General features: G+C 41.2%; 1 protein-coding gene across 2 annotated transcripts in view; it reads left to right on the forward strand.

Annotated features, from left to right (window-relative positions):
- Positions 1-20,400, forward strand: part of LOC109919189 (cAMP-dependent protein kinase type I-alpha regulatory subunit) — a 42,999-nt gene extending 22,599 nt beyond the window's left edge. For both annotated transcript variants that reach the window (XM_048611060.1, XM_020519171.2), the window contains exons 8-11: positions 7,864-7,924; positions 8,695-8,816; positions 15,692-15,773; positions 16,121-20,400. In XM_048611060.1, the coding sequence (XP_048467017.1) occupies positions 7,864-7,924; positions 8,695-8,816; positions 15,692-15,773; positions 16,121-16,293 (438 nt within the window). In that variant the 3' untranslated portion in view covers positions 16,294-20,400. The remainder of the gene's footprint in view (positions 1-7,863; positions 7,925-8,694; positions 8,817-15,691; positions 15,774-16,120) is intronic.

Genomic DNA, 20,400 nt, shown 5'->3' on the forward strand with positions numbered 1-20,400 from the left:
AAGGAGTTGCTAACTATCAGGCTGGGAGGGTGAATAGCATTACACCATTAACAACTATTCACCCGCCCAGCCTGATCGTTAGCAACTCCTTTGTCTGTCCAACTGTCTTTTTCTCTCTTTGGGCTCTACCCTATCGTTTACTCCCTACACCACCCACCTCTCTCTTTTCTGCGTATAAACTGACGTTTTCCCAGCCGCCATCGGTTCTGAGGAAGGCTCACCGGACGTGAAACGTTAACTCTGTTTTCTCCTCCACAGATGCTGCCAGTGATGGTTAGATTCTATCTCTTTTGGGGATGTTCATAACCTAGCACCTGTGTGGTGTGAATGTTACTTGAAACTTTCAATCCAAATCTAAATATTGTTCGGGTCTGGGTGCATTTGGACGTACTCTGCAATACTGAAGCAGTTTCATGAATGGTGCTGAACATTGTGAAATCATTAGCCAATATCCCCACTTAAGATTTATGATGGAGAGAAAGTCATTGAAGCAGCTAAAAGTGATTGGCCCTAGGACACTACCCTGGGAAAGTAATGCAGAGATGACTGACCTCCAACAACCACAACTGTCTTTCTTTGAGTTAATTTTGCATTCAACTTGGAAAGAGCTTTCTTCCTGATTCTCTTGACTATGGTTTTGTCAAATGCGGCTTTGATTTCACGCGTAGTCACTCTCTTCAACCGACCCCTACCTTTATGGAGTTCACCTCTTTTTTGTCCATGCTTGAACTAACGCTGTAATGAGTTCAGGAACTCAGTGGCCTTGGTGTAACCCAGATCAAGATCATTGTGTGAATTATTGCTGAGCATGTGCTGTTTGATAGCGCTGATGACCCTGTCCATCACTTCACTGTGAGAAAACTGGGATGGTAATTGGCTAAATTTGATTTGTCATGCTTTTTGTGGACAGGACATATTCATCTCAATAGAACATAGAACAGTACAGCACAGTACAGGCCCTTCGGCCCTCGATGTTGTGCCGAACTTTTACCCTAAACCTAAGGTCTATCTAACTTCCACCACTACCTTATTGATCTAACATCAACTGCCATTTGCAGGGAAGTGTTTCCAGGACATCAAAGGTAAGTATAGAGGTGTTGGTCTTTCTGAAGGAGACAAACTAGATGCTATTCATGGAAGATAGTCCATATAATAAAAATAATTACATCTAATAAGGAATTCAGGAGTAACTTCTTCACCCAGAGAGAATGGTAAGAATGTGGAACTCATTACTGTAGCTGGTAGTCAAGATAATTAGCACCAGTACGCCCACATCCTGCAAAAAAAAAAGTGAATTTAAAAAAACCATCTTAAGCCAGACGTGCCAAGTGGCTGATCAATCTCAGCTTCTTCCAGACATCACCAGCATTATAGATAACAGTCTTCCACCAATTCAATCCGCTCCACGTGATATCAAGAAATGATTGAATGCACTGGATACTGCAAAGGCTACGTGCCCCGACATTTATACTGAACAGCCTGCCAGCCAATTTGTTCCAGGAGAGCTACAACACTGGCAATACCTGACAATGTGGAAAACTGCTCAGGTACGTCCTGTACACAAAAAAAAAGGACAAATCTAATTACCACTTGCTCTCAATCATCAGTAAAGCAATGGAAGCGGTCAGTAACAGTGCAATCAAATAGCACAGCAACAATTATCTCAGTCACCCAGTTTGGGTTCTGCCAAGGTCACTCAACTGTTGAGCTCATGACAGCCTTGGTACAAACATGGACAAGAGAGCTAAATTCCACAAGTGAGGCAAGTGACTGTCCTTAATATCAAGGTCGATTTTGATAGTGTGATCTCAAGGAGCCCTAGCAAAATTGGTGTCACTGAAAATCAGTGATACTCTCCATAGTTGAATACAAAAGCTGATGGTTATTATTATTGGAGGGGAGTCATTTCAGCTTCAGGACATCTCTGCAGGAGTTCCTCATAGTAGCTTGCTAGGATCAACAATCTATTAGGAAGGGAGTTCCATGATTCTGACCTAGTGATAGTAAATTATTGGCACTGAAGTTCAAAAAGTCAGAACAGCATCTGACTTGGAAAGAAACTTGCAGGTAGTGGTGTTCCCACATATCTGCTGTCCTGGATGGTACAGGTCACAGATTTTGAAGTTGCTGTCAAAGGAGCCTTGCCAAGTTGCTGCAGTGTTTTGGTAGTACAGTTTGTATGCCTGATCCAGTTCAGTTTCTGGTCAATGGTAACACTCTAGGATTTTGATAGGAGGAGCCAACAATGGCAATGCCATTGTATGTCAAGGGGAGATGGTTAAATTCTGTGTGAGATGGCACTTATAGCAAATATTATTTCCCAAGTATGAACTCAGGCCTGTACGTTTCCATGATGCCATGTTTGCAATAAAGAGCAGCTTGATCAAAAACATTTCATCCTACAAGAAAAGGGAGGTAAACATTTGAAGCAGAGGAAGATACAAGACCATGGAAAAACAACATTGTACAATTAATTTTGGATTGCTCCAAGTTTGTGGGGAGGTGACGATGTAGTGGCATTGTCATTGGACCAGTAATGTTTTGCGGACCTGGGTTTGAATCACACGACAGCAAAACAGTGGAATCTGAATTTAATTATAAAAGCCATCTGGAATTATCAATTCTCATGACAACCATTACTGATTGCTGTAAAAACCCCTCCGGTTCATTAACATCCTGCAAGGAAGGAAAACTGAAGGCCTTGCCTCATTTGGCTTACAGGGGACTCTACAACTACAGCCAATGTGATGGACTCTCAACTGGTCTGTGAACAGGAAGTAAATCATCCAGACGTACCAAAAAGATTCAAAAAGGAATGAAAGAGGATAGACCACCTGGCATTGACTAGACTACGCTGACAACAGAAACTCAGCACGTTGACTTTCAACATCATCTTGACCAATATCTGCGGGCTAGTACCAAAGTTAGGAGAGCTATCTCACAGAATGGTCTAGCAACAGTCTGTCCGAGTCATACTCATGGAATCATACCGTGCACACAATGTCCCACCAGGACAGGCCAAAAAGAGGTGTCATGATGGTGGTATATAGTCATGGAGTTGCCCTGAGAATCCTCAGGATTGACCAAGCACTCCATGAAGTCTCATGGCTTCGGGGATATGAAAACTTCCTGCAGAATACCAGTTACCACTGGCATACTCTACATGGAATAGATTTTGAACAGATCTAGCAATTTAGTACAGAGCAATCACAAAAGGCTTTGGGCCACCAGCAGCAGAGCTCTACTCGAACTCAATCTGGCTTATATGACATGAGGTTGCACTGTACCAACCTTGATTCTATAAGAAGAACAGAAAAAGGGCAAGCCAGGAACAGCTCAAGGCATACCTAAACATGAGACGTCAACCCTGGCAAAGCTGCAAATCAGCACCACTTGCGGGGCAAACAGCATAAGCAGCAAGTGATAAACAAGGCTAGGTGATTCCACAACCTTCAACTCAGATCAAAACGCTGCAGTCCTGCCACATCCAGTCATGAACAGTGGTAGACAATTCATCAACTTACTGGGAGGTGGTAGCTTCACAAGTAACCAATCCTTGGTGCAAAAAAAAAAGACTGAAGTATTTGCAACAATCTTTAGCCAGAGGTGCCTAGTAGATAATCAATCTTGGCTTCCCCTGGAATTCCCCAGCATAACAGATGCAGGTCTTCAGCCAAAATATTCACTCCATGAGATATCAAGGCAGCGCTGGATTCTGCAAAGGTATTGGGTCCTGACAATATTCCAGCAGTACTGAAAAATTGTACTCCAGAACTGTCACACCTCTAGCCAAGCTGTTCCATTACAGCTACAACATTGGCATCTACCTGAGTGTGGAAAATTGCCCAGATATATCTGTCTCAATGATGTAGTGCCCACAATTACCGCAGGCAACATTTGTCATCAGCATTTTGCGACTGATTTCAAAGGTGCTGCTTATAATGTATTATATGTGCCAGTGTTGTGTAATATTGACGTGGAATTACATAATATTTGTAACACCGAAGTAGACCGTTTGGCCTAACTGGTCTGTGTTAATATAAATGCACCATCCCAACAGTACTTCATCCAACCTAATTAACATTCTCTTCGAATCCTTTCTCACTTGTGTGCTGTATGTTAACATGTATTGTCCCATCCCTAGTTGCCCTTGAGATGGTAATGCTGAGCTGCCTTTTTGACCCACTGCCAGTCCACCTTCTGTGAGTTGACCAACAGTGACAGTTAAGGAATGGCACCAAATTTCCAAGTTAAGATGATGAGTGGCTTGGAGGGGAACTTGAAGGTGGTGGTGTTCCCATGTGTCTGCTGACCTTGTCCTTTTAGATGGAAGTGTTCGTGGGTTTGGAAGTGCTGTCTGAGGATCTTTGAATTTCTACAGTGCATCTTGTAGGTAGTACACACTGAAGCTCCTAAGCATCTGTGGTGGTGGGAGTGGGTGCTTGTTGCAGTGCCAGTCAAGTGGGCAATTTTCCACATTGTCCGGTAGATGCCAGTGTTGTAAATGTGTACTGGAACAGTTTGGCTAGGGGAGCAGCAAGTTCTGGAGCACAAGTCTTCAGGAGTGTTGTAAGGACCCATGGCCTTTGCAGTATTCAGTGCCTCCAACCATTTCTTGGTGCCACGTGGAGTGAATTGAATTTGCTGAAGACTGGTATCTGTAATGCTGAGGACCACTGGAGGAAGCCAAAATGGATCATCCAATCGGCACTTGTGGCTGAAGATGGCTGAAGCTTTCACAGTATTGTCTTTTGCACTGATGTGCTGAGCTCTTCCATCATTTGAGGATGGGGATATTCGTGGAGCCACCTCCCCAGTGAGTTGTTTAATCGTCTGCCACCAATCACAACTGAATGTGACAGGACTGCAGAACTTAGATCTGATCAGTTGGTTGTGAGATTGCTTAACTCTGTCACTTGCTGCTTGAATTGTTTGGCATGTAAGAAGTCCCGCTTGGTGGCTTCACCAGGTTGATACCTCATTTTCAGCTATGCCTGGTGCTGCTCCTGGCATGCCCTCCTGCACTCTCCATTGAACCAGAGTTGATCTGGCATGATGATAATGGTTGAGTAGGGGAAATGCCAGGCCATGAGGTTACATATTGTGCTGAGTACAATTCTGCTGTTGATGGCCCACAGCGCATCATGGATGCCCAGTCCTGAGTTGGTAGATCTGTGCGAAGTCTGTCCCATTTAGCATGGTGATAGTGCCACGCAACATGATTGAGGTTATTTTCAACGTGAAGGCAGGACATCATCTCCACAAGGACTGTGCAGTGGTCACTCTCCCTGATACTGTCATGGACAGATGCATCTGCAGCTGGCAGACTGGTAAGGATGAGGTCAGTTATATTTTTCCCCTCTTGTTGCTTCCCTCACCATCTGCTGCAGACCCAGTCTAGCAACTAAGTCTTTTAGGATCCGACCAGCTCGATCAGTAATACTGCTGCCGAGCCACCCTTGGTGGTGGACATTGAAATCCCCCACCCAGAGTGTGTTTTGTACATAGTTGCAAATGCTTAAGCTTTGTCTTTCACACTTATGTGCTGGGCTCCCTTATTATTGACGGAATATTTGCAAAGTTATTGTTAGGGAAATGGAATTGAAGAGCAGAAAAGTTAGCTATTAACTTGTTTTAATCTTGGCTAGACCATGTCTCTCCATGGAATGGATGCAAAGAAAATTTACAACAATGATAACAAAGGATCAGGATAGACTAAGCAATCTGTCCTTCTCACTGGAAAGAGGAAGTCTTTTGGCTGACCTGATGAAAGTCTTAAAGATAATGAAACGTGTTGATAGGTTGGATGTAGAGAAAATGTTTTCTCTTAAAGGCAGTCCAAGATTAGAAGTCTTAATTATAAGATGTCATTGTAATTATTTTTTAAAAAGAAAGAATAGTATGTTCAGGAGAAACCTCCTTACCTAGAATGATAAAATTGTGGAATGAGTTGCCAAATAGCACAGACAAATACCAAAGGAAGATGGACAAGCATGAATTGTGGTACAGGAATAGAAATGGGCTGGGAGAAGACTTGTGGAGCATGCCTATATGAACCAATTGAGCTGAATGCTGTCCTTTTTTTTAGTGTTTTCAGCTGTGGTATAAGGCTCAAACTTTTCATTCGCAACTGGTTGTTTCCACTTTTCACACCCTGCTATTCAGGAAATGCTACTTTTTAAACTTTGACTATATTTTCTACTTCTCTCTTTTTACTGAGATCCAAACTGTTTACTTTCATGTCTGTTGCATTTACTGTCTAAAGAGGTCATCATATTCACATACACCTTGTTAATTATAATACTTGCCAATGTAGACTTAGAATAGAATTTCTACCCTTCTAACTTTGGTGTTTGACAATCTGTTTTGGAGCTCTCAACTGCTTAGCCTGGATAAAGGCAAGTTTGTTGTTGCAAACAACTTTTTCTGTTTTCGATATTACTTCAACTTTAGCTATTTCAGTCTAAGTTTGTAATTAAATTATGACCTCACCACGACAACTGACCACTCTTGTAACTTGCCTTCACTGCATTTGCACAACACAGCAGGAAGTTACCTATGAAAAAAATTGAGTTCAGTATTAAATCCTACAGTATACAAATACTTGTTGCACAATAACATTATTTACAGAAAGGACAGTCACTAATTTAGAATGCAAATTAATAAGATTTATGAACAATGAAGATTGTTATTTAGCATTTGTAATGTTGTAGCACATTGCTGGTCTGTTCTTCAAGTGGGTCCCAGAACTTTTGGGGCTCTTTTCTTGATTCATGAACATGGTCTTTGATTCATGACGCCTTTGGAGATTTTAGCCTAGTCAACGTAATTCTCACATACATACAAGTCCTTTTGCAGCTTAAGCTCTGCTGAATCTTGAATCCTTTTTCAACCCACAACTTTCCAGACTGCCTAGACTACAGTAGCTGCACGCACCCTACTACTGAGTGTCAAGCAAAGACTATTTACTCTCTCTCGTTACTTAAGTCCCAATGTTGGATTCTAATACTCATCTATTTTTGAACTTTATCATAATTGTCAACTTGTGACATTTATTTTAGTCACTATTGAATTTTTATAGCAACCCCTCAGCCAGGGACAAATCCCCATCAACAGGTAATGTCACACACAAATGCTAATCTCCTGGCGAGTGTTCTGCTCCTAACTTTTGCTGTGGCAAATTTACTGAAAGCTGGTGTCCTGTGACGAACACTATTTCTTGGCTTGTGCATAGTCCTAAGTGATGCACCACTATTTTTATATCTGCTTTGCAGGTAACCTCTATAACATGTAGCCCATGTGTGTGCACCTGTGTCCACACTTCTAGCCAAATATTTGCAACTTCCGATCAGTGGGAAAAGTGCTAATAGCTTTTCCCATAACTTAACCTTTAACTTACATATCTAATTGTAAATCCTGGGCTGGCAAAATGATCTCAGCACATCAGCATTGAAGCCTCAACTTCTGTTTACCCTTAATGCTAGACTCAAGGCCACGTGTGCCCTAGCTATAACTCCACTTGCTCTAGAAGCTACATGTCAATATTTGGCACATAAATACCAGTGCTAAGAGTCTTTAGCAACATATCACAAATTTATCCCAACAATACATATTAATTAAAACTTCATGACTGAGCTTTCATCTAGTATTATTTGATAACTTGAGCATTATTTACACATATGTGTCAATGAGGTGTTTGTGTTTACCTTTTAAAATGAAGATGTTCTTGAAGAATATTTTCTGTATATCAATTCTGATTTTTGTGAGAAACAGCAACTTCAAACATTTTAACTGAGTAAAATTTCTGGAAAGTTTTTAGAGTTTTGTTAACATGTTGGATTACTGAAATGTTTCCTTTCATAGGGAAGTACATTAAGAAAGAGAAAGATGTACGAAGAGTTCCTTAGTAAGGTCTCCATTTTGGGTAAGCAGGAAATATATTCTTTTCTGTACAAAAATCTTGACCAACACGCAATTTTAAAGCAGGTTGAAGCAATAAGTTGTTTAAAGTGCCTTGGCAATATTCAAGAAATCCTAAAGTGCTTCACAGCCAATAGTGTAGCTAGAGATAGCAAGAACTGCAAATGCTGGAGTCAGGTAACACCGTGTGGAGCTGGAGGAACACAGCAGGTTAGGCAGCATCAGAGAAACCGGAAAGCTGATGTTTTGGGTTGGGACCTAGTTAAGGGTTGTGTTCAGGTTAAATGTGGCAACCAAAGTGTGTGCTAATACTTACATGACACAAGTAGGACAAAGATATGATTTTGATTTGATTGAATTCTTGGCTTCCACACTGAAAATGTTTCTGTTCAAAAAGGTGCCATAATCAATTTTTCAACTGCTTTTAAGACAAACGGGCACTCACTTCTAACTGGATTACTTATCCTGTTACTTCTATCGTAGAATGTGAGACTTCTGTTTTATGCCCATTTTGGACAATTCAAACTCTAAAATGAAGCATTCTGCTAACTATAAATGACAGAAAATTAGTAATATTTGCCAGGGCACACAACTACATTCTAATTATAAGGCAAAGCAATAATTCCAGAAAGCTTTAATTGTTCTATTGGGCACATTATAATGTCAGAAATTTCAGTTTTGAATGCAAAATTTATTTTGGAAAACTTGTGATCCTGATGAGAGAAAAGGCTTTAAATCAATGTTCAGAACGTAAAGGGAAGTTTCTCCTTGTAGAATCTCTGGATAAATGGGAGCGTTTGACTGTGGCTGATGCACTGGAACCAGTACAGTTTGAAGATGGACAGAAGATTGTCGTGCAAGGAGAACCAGGCGATGAATTTTTCATTATTTTAGAGGTATGAATAATTAAAATTTAGAAAATAACCAATTTGAGCTTGAATTATTGAATGACTAGTTGTTTAATATGCCCCTGTACTTGACCCTTTGACTGCGGGGAACAGCTGTTTTCTGCCCATGCCCCTCATAATTTTGTACACCTCTGTCAGGTTCCCCTCAACGTTCTCTGCTCTAACGAAAACAACCCAAGTTTATCTAGTCTGTCTTCATTGCTGAATCCTGGTGAATTTCCTTTCCACTCCTTCCAATACATTCACATCCTTCCTACAGTGTGATGACTGGAACTGCAAGTTCTGCAAGATGGTTTCACGTAACATTACGATAAGACATAAGGCTGGCGTGGTGGTTCAGTGATTGGCACTGCTGTCTCTCAGCGCTAGGGACCTGGGTTCACTTCTAGCCTCGGATGATTGTCTGTGTTTGCACGTTCTCCCGCTGTCTGAGTGGGTTTCCTCTGGGTACTCCGATTGCCTCCCACAGAGTCCAAAGATGTGCAGGTTAGGTGGATTGGCCTGCTAAATTACCTGTAGTATCCTGGGATGTAAATTAGTTGGATTAGCCATGGGAAATGCAGGGTTACAGGGTAAGGGGGAGGTGTGGGGGTGAGCCTGGGTGGGATGATCTTCAGAGTATGAGTGTGGACTCATTTACCGCCTGGGAACCCTGCAGCCCAATGGTCTCAATGTGGACTTTACAAGCTTCAAAATCACCCCAAACCCGACCTCATCCCAAGACCAGCCCATCTCGTCTCCGCCTCCTTGACCTGTCTGTCTTTTCTCCCACCTATCTGCTCCTCCGACCTCACTGACCAACCCCCACCCCCACTTCCTAACTACCAGCCTCATCCCTGCCTCCTTGACCTGTCTGTCTTCCCTCCCACGTATCCGCCCCTCCCTCCTCACTGACTAACCCCCATCCCAATTCCCTACCGACACTTGCCTGTACTGGCTTCATACCCGCCTCCTTGACCTGTCCGTGTTCTCTCCACCTATCTGCTCTTCTATCTAACTTCTATCATCACTGCCCCATCTCTCTATTTATTTCAGAGCCCCCGCCCCCTCCCCCATTTCTGAAGAAGGGTCCAGACCCAAAATGTCAACTTTCCTGCTCCTCTGATGCATGGCCTGCTGTGTTCATCCAGCTCCACACCTTGTTATCTCAAACTCCAGCATCGGCAGTTCCTACTATCTCTATATAGAGTGTGGACTTGTTGGGCTGAATGGCCTGTTTTCCACACCATAGGGATTCTACTTCTCTTCATAGATTGTTCAGCCAGCAAATCTTCCCTGCCATTCAGTGAGATCATGGCTGTTCTGATAATCCTCAACTCCAATTCTGTCCTTTCCTCATAATAATTGATTCCCTTGTTGTGGTTGGTTGGCTTGCCGAGCTGTTTCATTGTTCCGCAGACGTTTCATTACCCTGCTGGGTAACATCAGTGAAGCCTCCTATGAAGGGCTGTTGTGTTTTTCTGCCTGTTATTTGAACTCTGATGTCCGTCGGGCTGGATTACCTCACTGCCGGTTTTCCTTCGCAGTGGACTGTATATGGGGTCAAGTTCTGTGTGTTTATTGATGGCATTCTTAGTGGAGTACCAGGCTTCTAGGAATTCCTGTGCTTGTCTCTGCTTTATTTGTCCCAGGATCCTGGTGTTGTCCCAATCGAATTGGTGGTTCTCCTTATCCATGTGGATAGAGATGAGTGAATATTGGTAATTTTTTTTGGGTGCAGATTGATGCTCGTGTACTCGTGGTTAATTTTCTTCCTGTTTGTCCAATGTAGTGTTTGTCACAGTCTCTGCAGGGTATCTTGTATATGACATTGGTCCTGTCCATAGTGGGTAGTGTGTCTTTGGTTCGGGTGAGCTGTTGGCGAAGGGTTGATGTGGGTTTGTGTGCTACTCTGATGCCCAGTGGTCGTAGGAGCCTTTTGTTCAGTTCGGATGTGTTCCTAATGTAAGGTAGTGTGATGAGTGTGTTGGGGTGTGTAGTATCTTCCTGGTGTCGTTCGTGTGATAGGCATCTTCTGACCCAGTTTTTTGTTTTGGGTATCCATTGTCTTTGAATACCTGGAAGCGGTACTCTTCTTCTTCTTGGCATAGCTCTGTGCTGCTGCAGTGTGTTGTTGCCCTTTTAAATGTTCTCACGCAACTTCGTTTGTGTGTGTTAGGGTGGTTGCTGTCGAAATTCAATACTTGGTCAGTGTGTGTGGCTTTCCTGTGTACCTTTGTCAGGAGTTCCCCATTTGTCCTGCGTTCCACCATGACATCCAGGAATGCGAGCTGTTTATTCTTCTCTGATGAATCTGCTTCCGGTGAGGGTGTTGTTTATTAGTTCGTGTGTCTCCTCTAGATACCCAAAAAACTGGGTCAGAAGATGCCTATCACACAACACCAGGAAGATACTACACGCGCCAACACACTCATCATGCTACCTTACATCAGGAACACATCCGAACTGACCACAAGGCTCCTACGACCACTGGGCATCAGAGTAGCACACAAACCCACATCAACCTTTCGCCAACTGCTCACCCAAACCAAAGACCCACTACCCACTATGGACAGGACCAATGTCCTATACAAGATACTCACTCATCTCTATCCATATACTCCACGAAGAAAGCCATCAATAAACACATAGAGCTCCACACCATATATACTCCACTGCGAAGGAAAACTGGCAGTGAGGTAATCCAGCCCGACAGACACCAGAGTTCAAATAACAGGCAGGAAAACACAACAGTGCTTCATCGGAGGCTGCACCGATGATGTTACCCAGCAGGGTAATGAAACATCTGCGGAACAACAAGCCATCCAACCAACCATAACCTGAGCTACAAATCTATTCTAAAACCTTAAATTGATTCCCTTGATTAAAAATGTCTGAATATACTTAATCACCTAGCCTGAACAGCCCTCTGCAATAAAAAACTCAGTAGATTAATTGGAATGGGACTTGAACCCAGGAGCTTGAGGATAAAAGGCGAAAGTGTGACCAGCTGAGCCACTGAATATGATCATTGTCACTTGTTAGTAACTCACATTACAATGAGGATACAATGCACTTGTTAGACGTTTTGAACAAGTCTTTAGGGGTTGTTCTAGTTCACAAAATCAAAGCTCAGTATTTGAGATGTAGGAATATGCAGAACCTTTAGTCATAGAACTGTACAGCATGGAAACAGGTCCTTTGGTCCAACTCGTCTATGCTGACCAGATATCCTAAATAAATTTAGTCCCGTTTGCCAGCATTTGTCCCATATCCCTCCAAAGCCTTCCTATTTATATACCCATCCAGATGCCTTTTAAATGTTGTAATTGTGCCTGCCTTTTCCACTTGCTCTGGCAGCTCATTCCATACTTGCACCACCCTCTATATGAATAAGTTGCCCCTCTGATCCCTTTTAAATCTTACCCCTCTCACCTTAAACCATGCCGTCTAGTTTTGGACTCCCCCACTCTGGAGAAAAGTCCTTGTCTATTCACCCTATCCGTGCCCCCTCATGATTTTGTAAACCTCTATAAGGTTACCCCTCAGCCTGTGACACTCTAAGGAAAATAGTTCTGGTCTATTCAGCTTCTCCCTATAGCTCAAATCCACCAACCTGCAACATCCTTGTGAATCTTTTCTGAACCCTTTCAAGTTACACGACATGCTTCCTATAGCAGGGAGACCAGAATTGCATGCAGTATTCCAGTAGTGGCCTAACCAATGTCCTGTACAGCTGCAACATGACCTCCCAACTCCTATACTCAATGCACTGATCAATAAAGGCAAGCATACCAAGCGCTGCCTTCACTATCCTGTCTATCTGTAACTCTGCTTTCAAGGAGCCCTGAACTTGCACTTCAAGGTCTCTTTGTTCAGCAACACTCCCCAGGACCTTACCATTAACTATACAAGTCCTGCCCTGATTTGCCTTCCCAAAATGCAGCACCTCACATTTATCTAAATTAAACTCCATCTGCCACTCATTGACCCATCTGATCAGGGGTAACTCTGAGGTAACCTGCTTTGCTGTCTGCTGCACTGCCAATTTTGGTGTCATCTGCAAACTTACTTACCGTACGTCCCGTGTTCACATCCAGATCATTTATATAAATGACAAAAAGCGGTGGACCCAGCACCAATCCTTGTGGCTCATTTGCTGGTTACAGACCTCCAGTCTGAAAAGCAGACCACCACCACCACCACCCTTTGTCTTCTACTTACGAGTCAGTTTTGTATCCACATGGCTAGTTCACCCTGTAGTCCATGTAACCTAACCTTGCTAGTCAGTCTACCATGCGAAACCTCGTCGAACACCTTACTGAAGTCTGTATAGATCATGTGCACTCATCGATCCTCTTTGTTGCTAATTAGAAAACTCAAGTTAGTGAGACATGATCTTCCACACACAAAGCCATGTTGACTATTCCTAATCAGTCCTTGCTTTTCTAAATAAATTTAAACCTGTCCCTCCAGGATTTCCTCCAACAACTTGCCCGCCACCAGTGTCAGGCTTACTGGTCTGTAGTACCCTGGCTTGTCCTTACTCCCACCTTTCTTAAATGGTGGCACCACATTAACCAACCTCCAGTCTTCCGGCACCTCACCTTTGGCTGTTGATGATACAAATATCTCAACAAGGGCCCCAGCAATCACTTCCGAGCTTCCCTTGGTACACTTGATCAGGTCCCAGGAATTTAACCACTTCAATGCATTTTTAAGATATCCAGCACCACCAAATCTGTAACATGGTCGTTTTTCAAGATGTCGCTATTTATTTCCCCATATTTGTCTATCTTCCATATCCTTCTCCACAGTAAGCCCTGATGCAAAAATACTCATTTAGTTACTCCCCCATCTCTTGCAGTTCCACAGATAGGTGGCATTGCTGATCTTTAAGGGGCCCCATTATCTCCCTAGTTAACCTTTTGTCCTTAATGAATTTATAGGATCACTTTGGAATCTTCTTAACCCTAATTGCCAAAGCTATTTCATATCCCCTTTTTGCCCTCCTGATTTCTTCCTTAAGTATACTCCTACTGTCTTTATACTCTTATCGAGATTCACTCGATCTCTGCTGTCTGTACCTGACATATGCTTTCTACTTATTCTTGACCAAAACTTCGACTTCTGTAGTCATCCAGCATTCTTTGCAGCTACCAGCCTTGCTTCACCCTAACATACTGTCTTTGGCTTCTCATTGTTTCATTTTTTGAAGGCTTGCCATTTTCCAGCTGTCGCTTTATCTACAAACATCCGCCCCTATCAGCTTTTGAATGTTCTTGCCAAATATCATCAAAATTGGCCTTCCTCTAATTTAGAACTTCAACTTTTAGATCCGGTCTGTCCTTTTCCATCACTATTTTAAAACTAATAGAATTATGGTCAATGGCCCCAAAGTGCTCCCCACTGATACCTCAGTCACCTGCCCTGCCTTATTTCCCAAGAGTAGGTTGAGTTTCGCACCACCTCTAGGTACTACCACATACTGAATCTCAAAATTTTCTTGTACACACTTAACAAAGTCCTCTCCATCCACGCCCTTAACACTGGCAATTCCAGTCTGTTTGGAAAGTTAAAATCCCCTACCGTAACCACCCTATTATTCTTGCGGGTAGCTGAGATCTCCTCTCAAATTTGTTTCTCAATTTCGTACTGTCGGTTGGGGCTGTCTGTAGTACAATCCAATAAGGTGATCATTCCTTTATTTCTCAGTTCTACCCAGATAACTTAACTGGATGTATTCCTGGGAATATCTTCCCTAAGTACAGCTGTAATGTTATCCCAAATTTAAAAATGCCACAAGAGACTCCTGCACCACCTGCCTTCCTCTCTTATCTTTCCTGGAGGTTTACCTGACTCTATCTGCAGTTTTTCTCCCTTCCTGCAACTGACATCCATCCCACCCCTAACTCCTGTAAATTCTTCATTCCTTCCAACTGATCCATGTGATCTGATGAGATTTGCAACCAAACATGCTTCCTGCAGACATAAGTATCAGTAACATTGAAATTCTCTCTAATCTCCCACATCTGACAGGAAGAGCACATCACTCTACTAAAGGCCACCTTTGTACCTTAACAATCTACAGACCCAGAAAATAGCATAGTCTTACTCCTTTTACTGCTCTAAAAACAGTGTTCCAAGCTAACTTTAGTACCAGAGATAGGAGGAACTGCAGATGCTGGAGAATCTGAGATAACAAGATGTAGAGCTGGATGAACTCAGCAGGCCAAGCAACATCAGAGGAGCAGGAAGGCTGTCGGTCTAGGCCCAAAATGTCAGCTTTCCTGCTCCTTTGCTGCTTGGCCTGCTGTGTTCATCCAGCTTACACCTTGTTAACTTTAGTACTGTTGTTTTGTATTTTTAAAGTTTAATTGAGAGAGATCTCAATAAAAACCAACAAGAACGCACTCTACTTACTTGTAAATTTTAAAAAACAGTAAGGTTACGCCTTTTAAAGACTGGCCACTTAGCTGTGCCCTTGTTGTGATCTCCCCCACACAGGTTTCTCTAAGGTCAGCTGTGAATTTCGCTGTTTGTTTATTTTTCTTAGACAAACTGCGATGTCCAGAGATACTTGAAACCAAACAGAAAGGGCAGCCAGCTGTGCAGGTTTATTTCTCCATTTGATTCACTTCCCATGTGGTCATTGCCTTTGTCTCTCTACCTTTCTAAAGTGCTGTTGTTTTGATCTTTTTCTCCTAAGTTCCAAACAGTGCAACACCTTAAAACAGTAATTACTGTCCCTAGAATTTAAGGAAATCCGCTCCAACAATGAAAATACCTTTTTTTAAAAAATGCAGCTCTTACAGCCACATTTTTTCCCTGTTCCTCCAATATTAATGCTTCAAATGTACTTTACATTGAAATTTGTGTTCTAGGGTACAGCAGCTGTGTTACAGCGCAGGTCAGAAAACGAAGAGTTTGTAGAAGTTGGAAGATTGGGGCCATCAGATTATTTTGGTGAGTTTGACAAAGCTTATAAATTTTAAGGTTTAATACTGGAAGCATTTTAAATGTTTGAAGTTGTTAGGAAGTTTGGATTTTTGCTTGCAATAAAGCTGCTTAGAACCTGAAAGAGCATTGCTGTTAGATAGGATTCTAACAAAAGGATACTGAGTAGTTGTAGTTTGACTTCTTCAGCTTAGATTGTGTAATGACTAACAATTGGAATCAAACTTAGTCTAAAAAGCTCAGTTATCTTAGAGCACGGTAAATTCACCCAGGTCATCAAGAGCATGAACTTCATTTTGGTTTGTGGTATCAGTTTTTCAAGATGGATTTGAAATCATTTTTTCTTTATCTCTCAGGTGAGATTGCTCTTCTGATGAATCGTCCCCGTGCTGCCACTGTCGTAGCACGTGGTCCATTGAAGTGTGTGAAACTGGACAGACCTCGGTTTGAACGTGTCCTGGGTCCTTGTTCCGACATACTCAAACGAAACATCCAGCAGTACAACAGCTTTGTATCGCTGTCTGTCTGAAATCCTCTCCTCCGCTGCTGCAGCATCTGCCAGAGCGAACTGCCTCATTTGTCTAAAATGCCGCTTCCTGTGGCAAGACCACCACCAGTCCCACAGCTTCCTAATCGTCAGAGAAAGCATTCCCTTTGTAGCATTCAATGTCACATTTGCTTTGCGTCTTTCTCACACTGCATCAGCTTTCTACACAGTCAATACAGCTTCATTTAAGATCTTTTTTGTTTGGTGCTTGTGTGTAGAACTCTTCCCATTGGTTCTTATTTATAAAGATTAAAACTTTGCTGTTTTAACTGAACAGTGTGATTGATACCCAGATAATAAAGCTTTAGGTTGGTGATATGAGCAGAGGATTTTGAACCCTTTAACTTGCTCTGTTTCACGGTATGTTGTAGTGCGTTCATGAGCCTTGAATCTCAAAATTGTACTCCTGGAAAATCTTGGGTTTTAGGCTGGACAGTTTCAAAATTATTTTTGGGACATCTCAAGCTAACATCTTTATTTTAGTATGGCCAAGACAAAATGCTTAAATATAAACATGCTCTAAAATATTTCTGTGTAGCATTTGCACTTGACAACACAGTGCAGGGGCAGGGGCGGTGGTGAAAGCATCTAAAGTGATATGTTAGATTTTTCTTCACACGTCTTAGTTTTTAAAAAAAATTACATTTTAACTTTTTTTCTTGGAAGCAATTTTAAAAGCATTTGAAATTGTGTTTTCTTAAGTAGCTTCAGGTCTTGCTTTGAGGATTCTATTGGCCTGTGATTTTTGCCAAATTTATTCGCATCACTCCATTTGCACACAGTTTCATTCAGACCTTCTTACCAAAAGCATAAGGTAAAAGCTTGTTTTTATTTGTCAGTAATTTCTGACATAATTTAGTAGTCTCCCAAATATTTAATGGTACCTGCTTCTTTTTGTGCAGCAGTTGTAGCAAAATCTTTGCTTGCAAAAAGGTTAATGTACATTTATATTCATTTATATACAGTACAAATTTCTAAAAAAGCAACATTATTATAAATCAGTCACTGATGCTTAAGTTAATAGGATCTCATTTGTTTTGGCAATCAGATGCTTTTGATATTGTACTCTTATGGATGCTGGCCTTGGAAATAGTAGAGATTTGTATATATTACAGAAATCTTGCAATAATAGGCATACCAGGCTCTCAGCCCATATCATTGTACACTTTTAACAACTGAGAACTACTGCAGTCCTTTCTCATTAGCCTCCCTTCCTGACAACAGAAGCTAAATTCTCTAATACTCTTGGGTGTATTTGACATGCAGCCAGAAAGTCACCAGTTCTCAGTCTGACTTGTTTGCTTTTCTTGTGTGTTTTGCCAGTAGTGAAGGAGCACTGCATAGAGGTACACTGTGCCATTCCATCTCCAATGGGGAAATTAAAATAGTCTTGCTACACTTGAAATGTGCTTCCTGTTGCACAGTGATGGAGTTTTATTGCTGTAAACTGTAGAAACTTCTGCAGCCTAAATTGAGATTAATATGCAGTGTTGAATTCTGTAGGGATGGATTTAACAAAGCTAGATATGTTAACCTGCTCTGTACCAGGTAAGACATAACTGATTCAGTTGAAAGGCTTTGCGTGCTTCAGGTAATTTTACATTTACTGGCATAAAGTAGAAGTACAGATTTTACTGATCATTTGTTTTTGAGATTAAGTGTATTGCCTTTCCTGAAGTAGGGCAGCAAACACGGTCAATTGTTGCTATTTGCTAGGGCAATAATTTGAAACATTGACTGCAGACAATCTCAATCATACCTTGATAAAGTTAGAAAATTTTTTTTGGGAATATGTTTGTAATATATTGACACTCCTATATTTAACAAGTAACCTTTTAATCTGTATTTTTGTTAAGTGATCCTGCCAGTGACCATGATAACTAGTTAATTCAGAATACATAATTTGCAGATTGATTTTTCTCCCTAATTTTACATACAATTGGCTTTCTATTTGTTGAGACAGAGCCAGTGAAAGGGTTACAAAATTAACCTTTTATGTATTAACCAGATGTAATTTCATTCCAAGAGCAAAAAAGTTAAACATTCCTTTTTAGTAACAAACCAGTACCATTCTCACAGGTACTGGTGCAGGTACTGTGTGCATTTGTACTTGACCAGCACTGGCAGCGCAATGTTGGGTGATGGCATCCTAACTCTTCTGCAGTCCTGACCCAGCCTATAAACTATCCACTGTTACTTGGTTCTTATTAATAGCACTGGACATGTTTGGGTATTAAGTCGTTGTCCTGTGCTAGACTGGGATGGTGCGATGTGGTTTCTATTTAAATGAAGATTAATGGCTGACATTTAAGTTGGTGCAGTGCTTTAGTACCCATGTTATTTTGTGTTTAATTATAGTTGCACTTCTTTGCTGTTCACAGTAGCTGGCACTGTTGTTCCATTATTGGCAAACATCAGAGCTCAGCTGACATTATACAAGTGTACACCCAGACACACTAGTAAAATGCAGAAACCAAAAACTGGATGTTTGATCCCTAACTAGCTGACAGACTGGCATCCTGAAATGTATTACAACAGCTTTTTAGCATGGCATGACATGCAATTTTATTTTGAGACTTTCAAGAAAGCTAGAAACTCATTGCTGAGTCTTAATGACATTTCAGTATCTCTCAGCTTTGTATTACATGCGCTCATTTCACACACATTTTACAAATTCCACACAGCTGTAATTAGATGAAATTATATCCATTATTCTATATACAATGATTTAGACTAGAATAATTGTTTGGATTGTACAGCAAGCTGAAACTAAATTGCTTGGAGTTGGGTTGGACATAGGATGTTCATAGATTTTCCTCTGCTGGTATTGCATTTCCTTATGTAATTATACCAAATTTATTAGGCACCAATATTGCTCTTAGTGAGATAACCTGATGAAAAGTTAGTCATTTCAGCTATCTGTGCAATGTGCGCAGTACAAATAATTAGATGTAACTTGCATGTTTTTAACAGCTTATCCATGCACTTCCCTTTATGATGCTGTGTAGTGTGAATAAGGTGCATAAAAATCTGTGTATAAACAAAGACTAGTTGTGTGTTGAGGGCATGATGACTTTCACTTGAGTAGACATTGGCAGGGGCCAGTTCCATTTTACTGCAATTGAAGTAATAGTTTTGGGGGGGGGGGGGGGGTGGTGATTTTTGTTTGGTATTGGAGTAATGCCTCGAGTAATCATGTTCTAGCAATTATGAACGTCATGTCCAATTCTTCTGGTTGTGGCAATGAGTCACATTTATTGAGCTTTTGTTAAATAGAAAACTGTAAATTGGACTTTTATGAGTAACTTTTAATGCCTGACGTTGATTGGAATTCCTTTTCTAATGAGTTAATTTCTGTTTCATCAACTTAAACTTGCTTGGGAATTAAGAGTTGAAAGTAAGGCTGAAATGTATTAACCTAATTTGGTTTGATAATCTGAACGTGGACAAAATTAAGTCAGCTGCTTATTGGAGGTGTCCTTCCAAATATACTGCTATGTTGCATAGATGAAATCTATTGCTTTATATTTAATTTTTCTTTTACCTTGATAATTGGAAAAATTAACAAAGTAGATGAATGTTATTCCAAGATTGACCTTACCAGTACTTTTGATTACCAGTAAGAGTGACATTAACACCGTATTCCAGTAATTTTGAAACTCTTAGAGTCCAACTGCAACAACCCTAGCACCTAGCGGATTGTCTTTGGCTTGCTGCACATTCTTAAGGTTTTTATTTACCTAAATAATTTTATTATAAAGCAGCTGATAAATTTATTGAATAATCTGATGCAGTTGAAGCTTTAACTATTGTGTGCAATCAGAACTGTACGTACAAACGACCACGGTTTAATGTAGTTTGCCTTAGCTATCTTATGTGGGGATCAGAGACATCCTCAGCTAGCTTACCTACAAAAAAATTGCAAAGTGAGAATACAGCGTGATAATATGTAGATTATCCAAGGACCATTTTTTGTATTGTTCCCAATGACTGTATAAGATCAGATGTATGTGCTAAAATAATCCTTTTGTTATAGAGTGTCCTAATGACGACAGGTCAAGCAATAAAAGTTAATTCTTAAAAAGAAAA

The sequence above is a fragment of the Rhincodon typus genome, chromosome 23, assembly GCF_021869965.1.
Source record: "Rhincodon typus isolate 14 chromosome 23, sRhiTyp1.1, whole genome shotgun sequence".
In the NCBI taxonomy this organism is placed as follows: Eukaryota; Metazoa; Chordata; class Chondrichthyes; order Orectolobiformes; family Rhincodontidae; genus Rhincodon; species Rhincodon typus.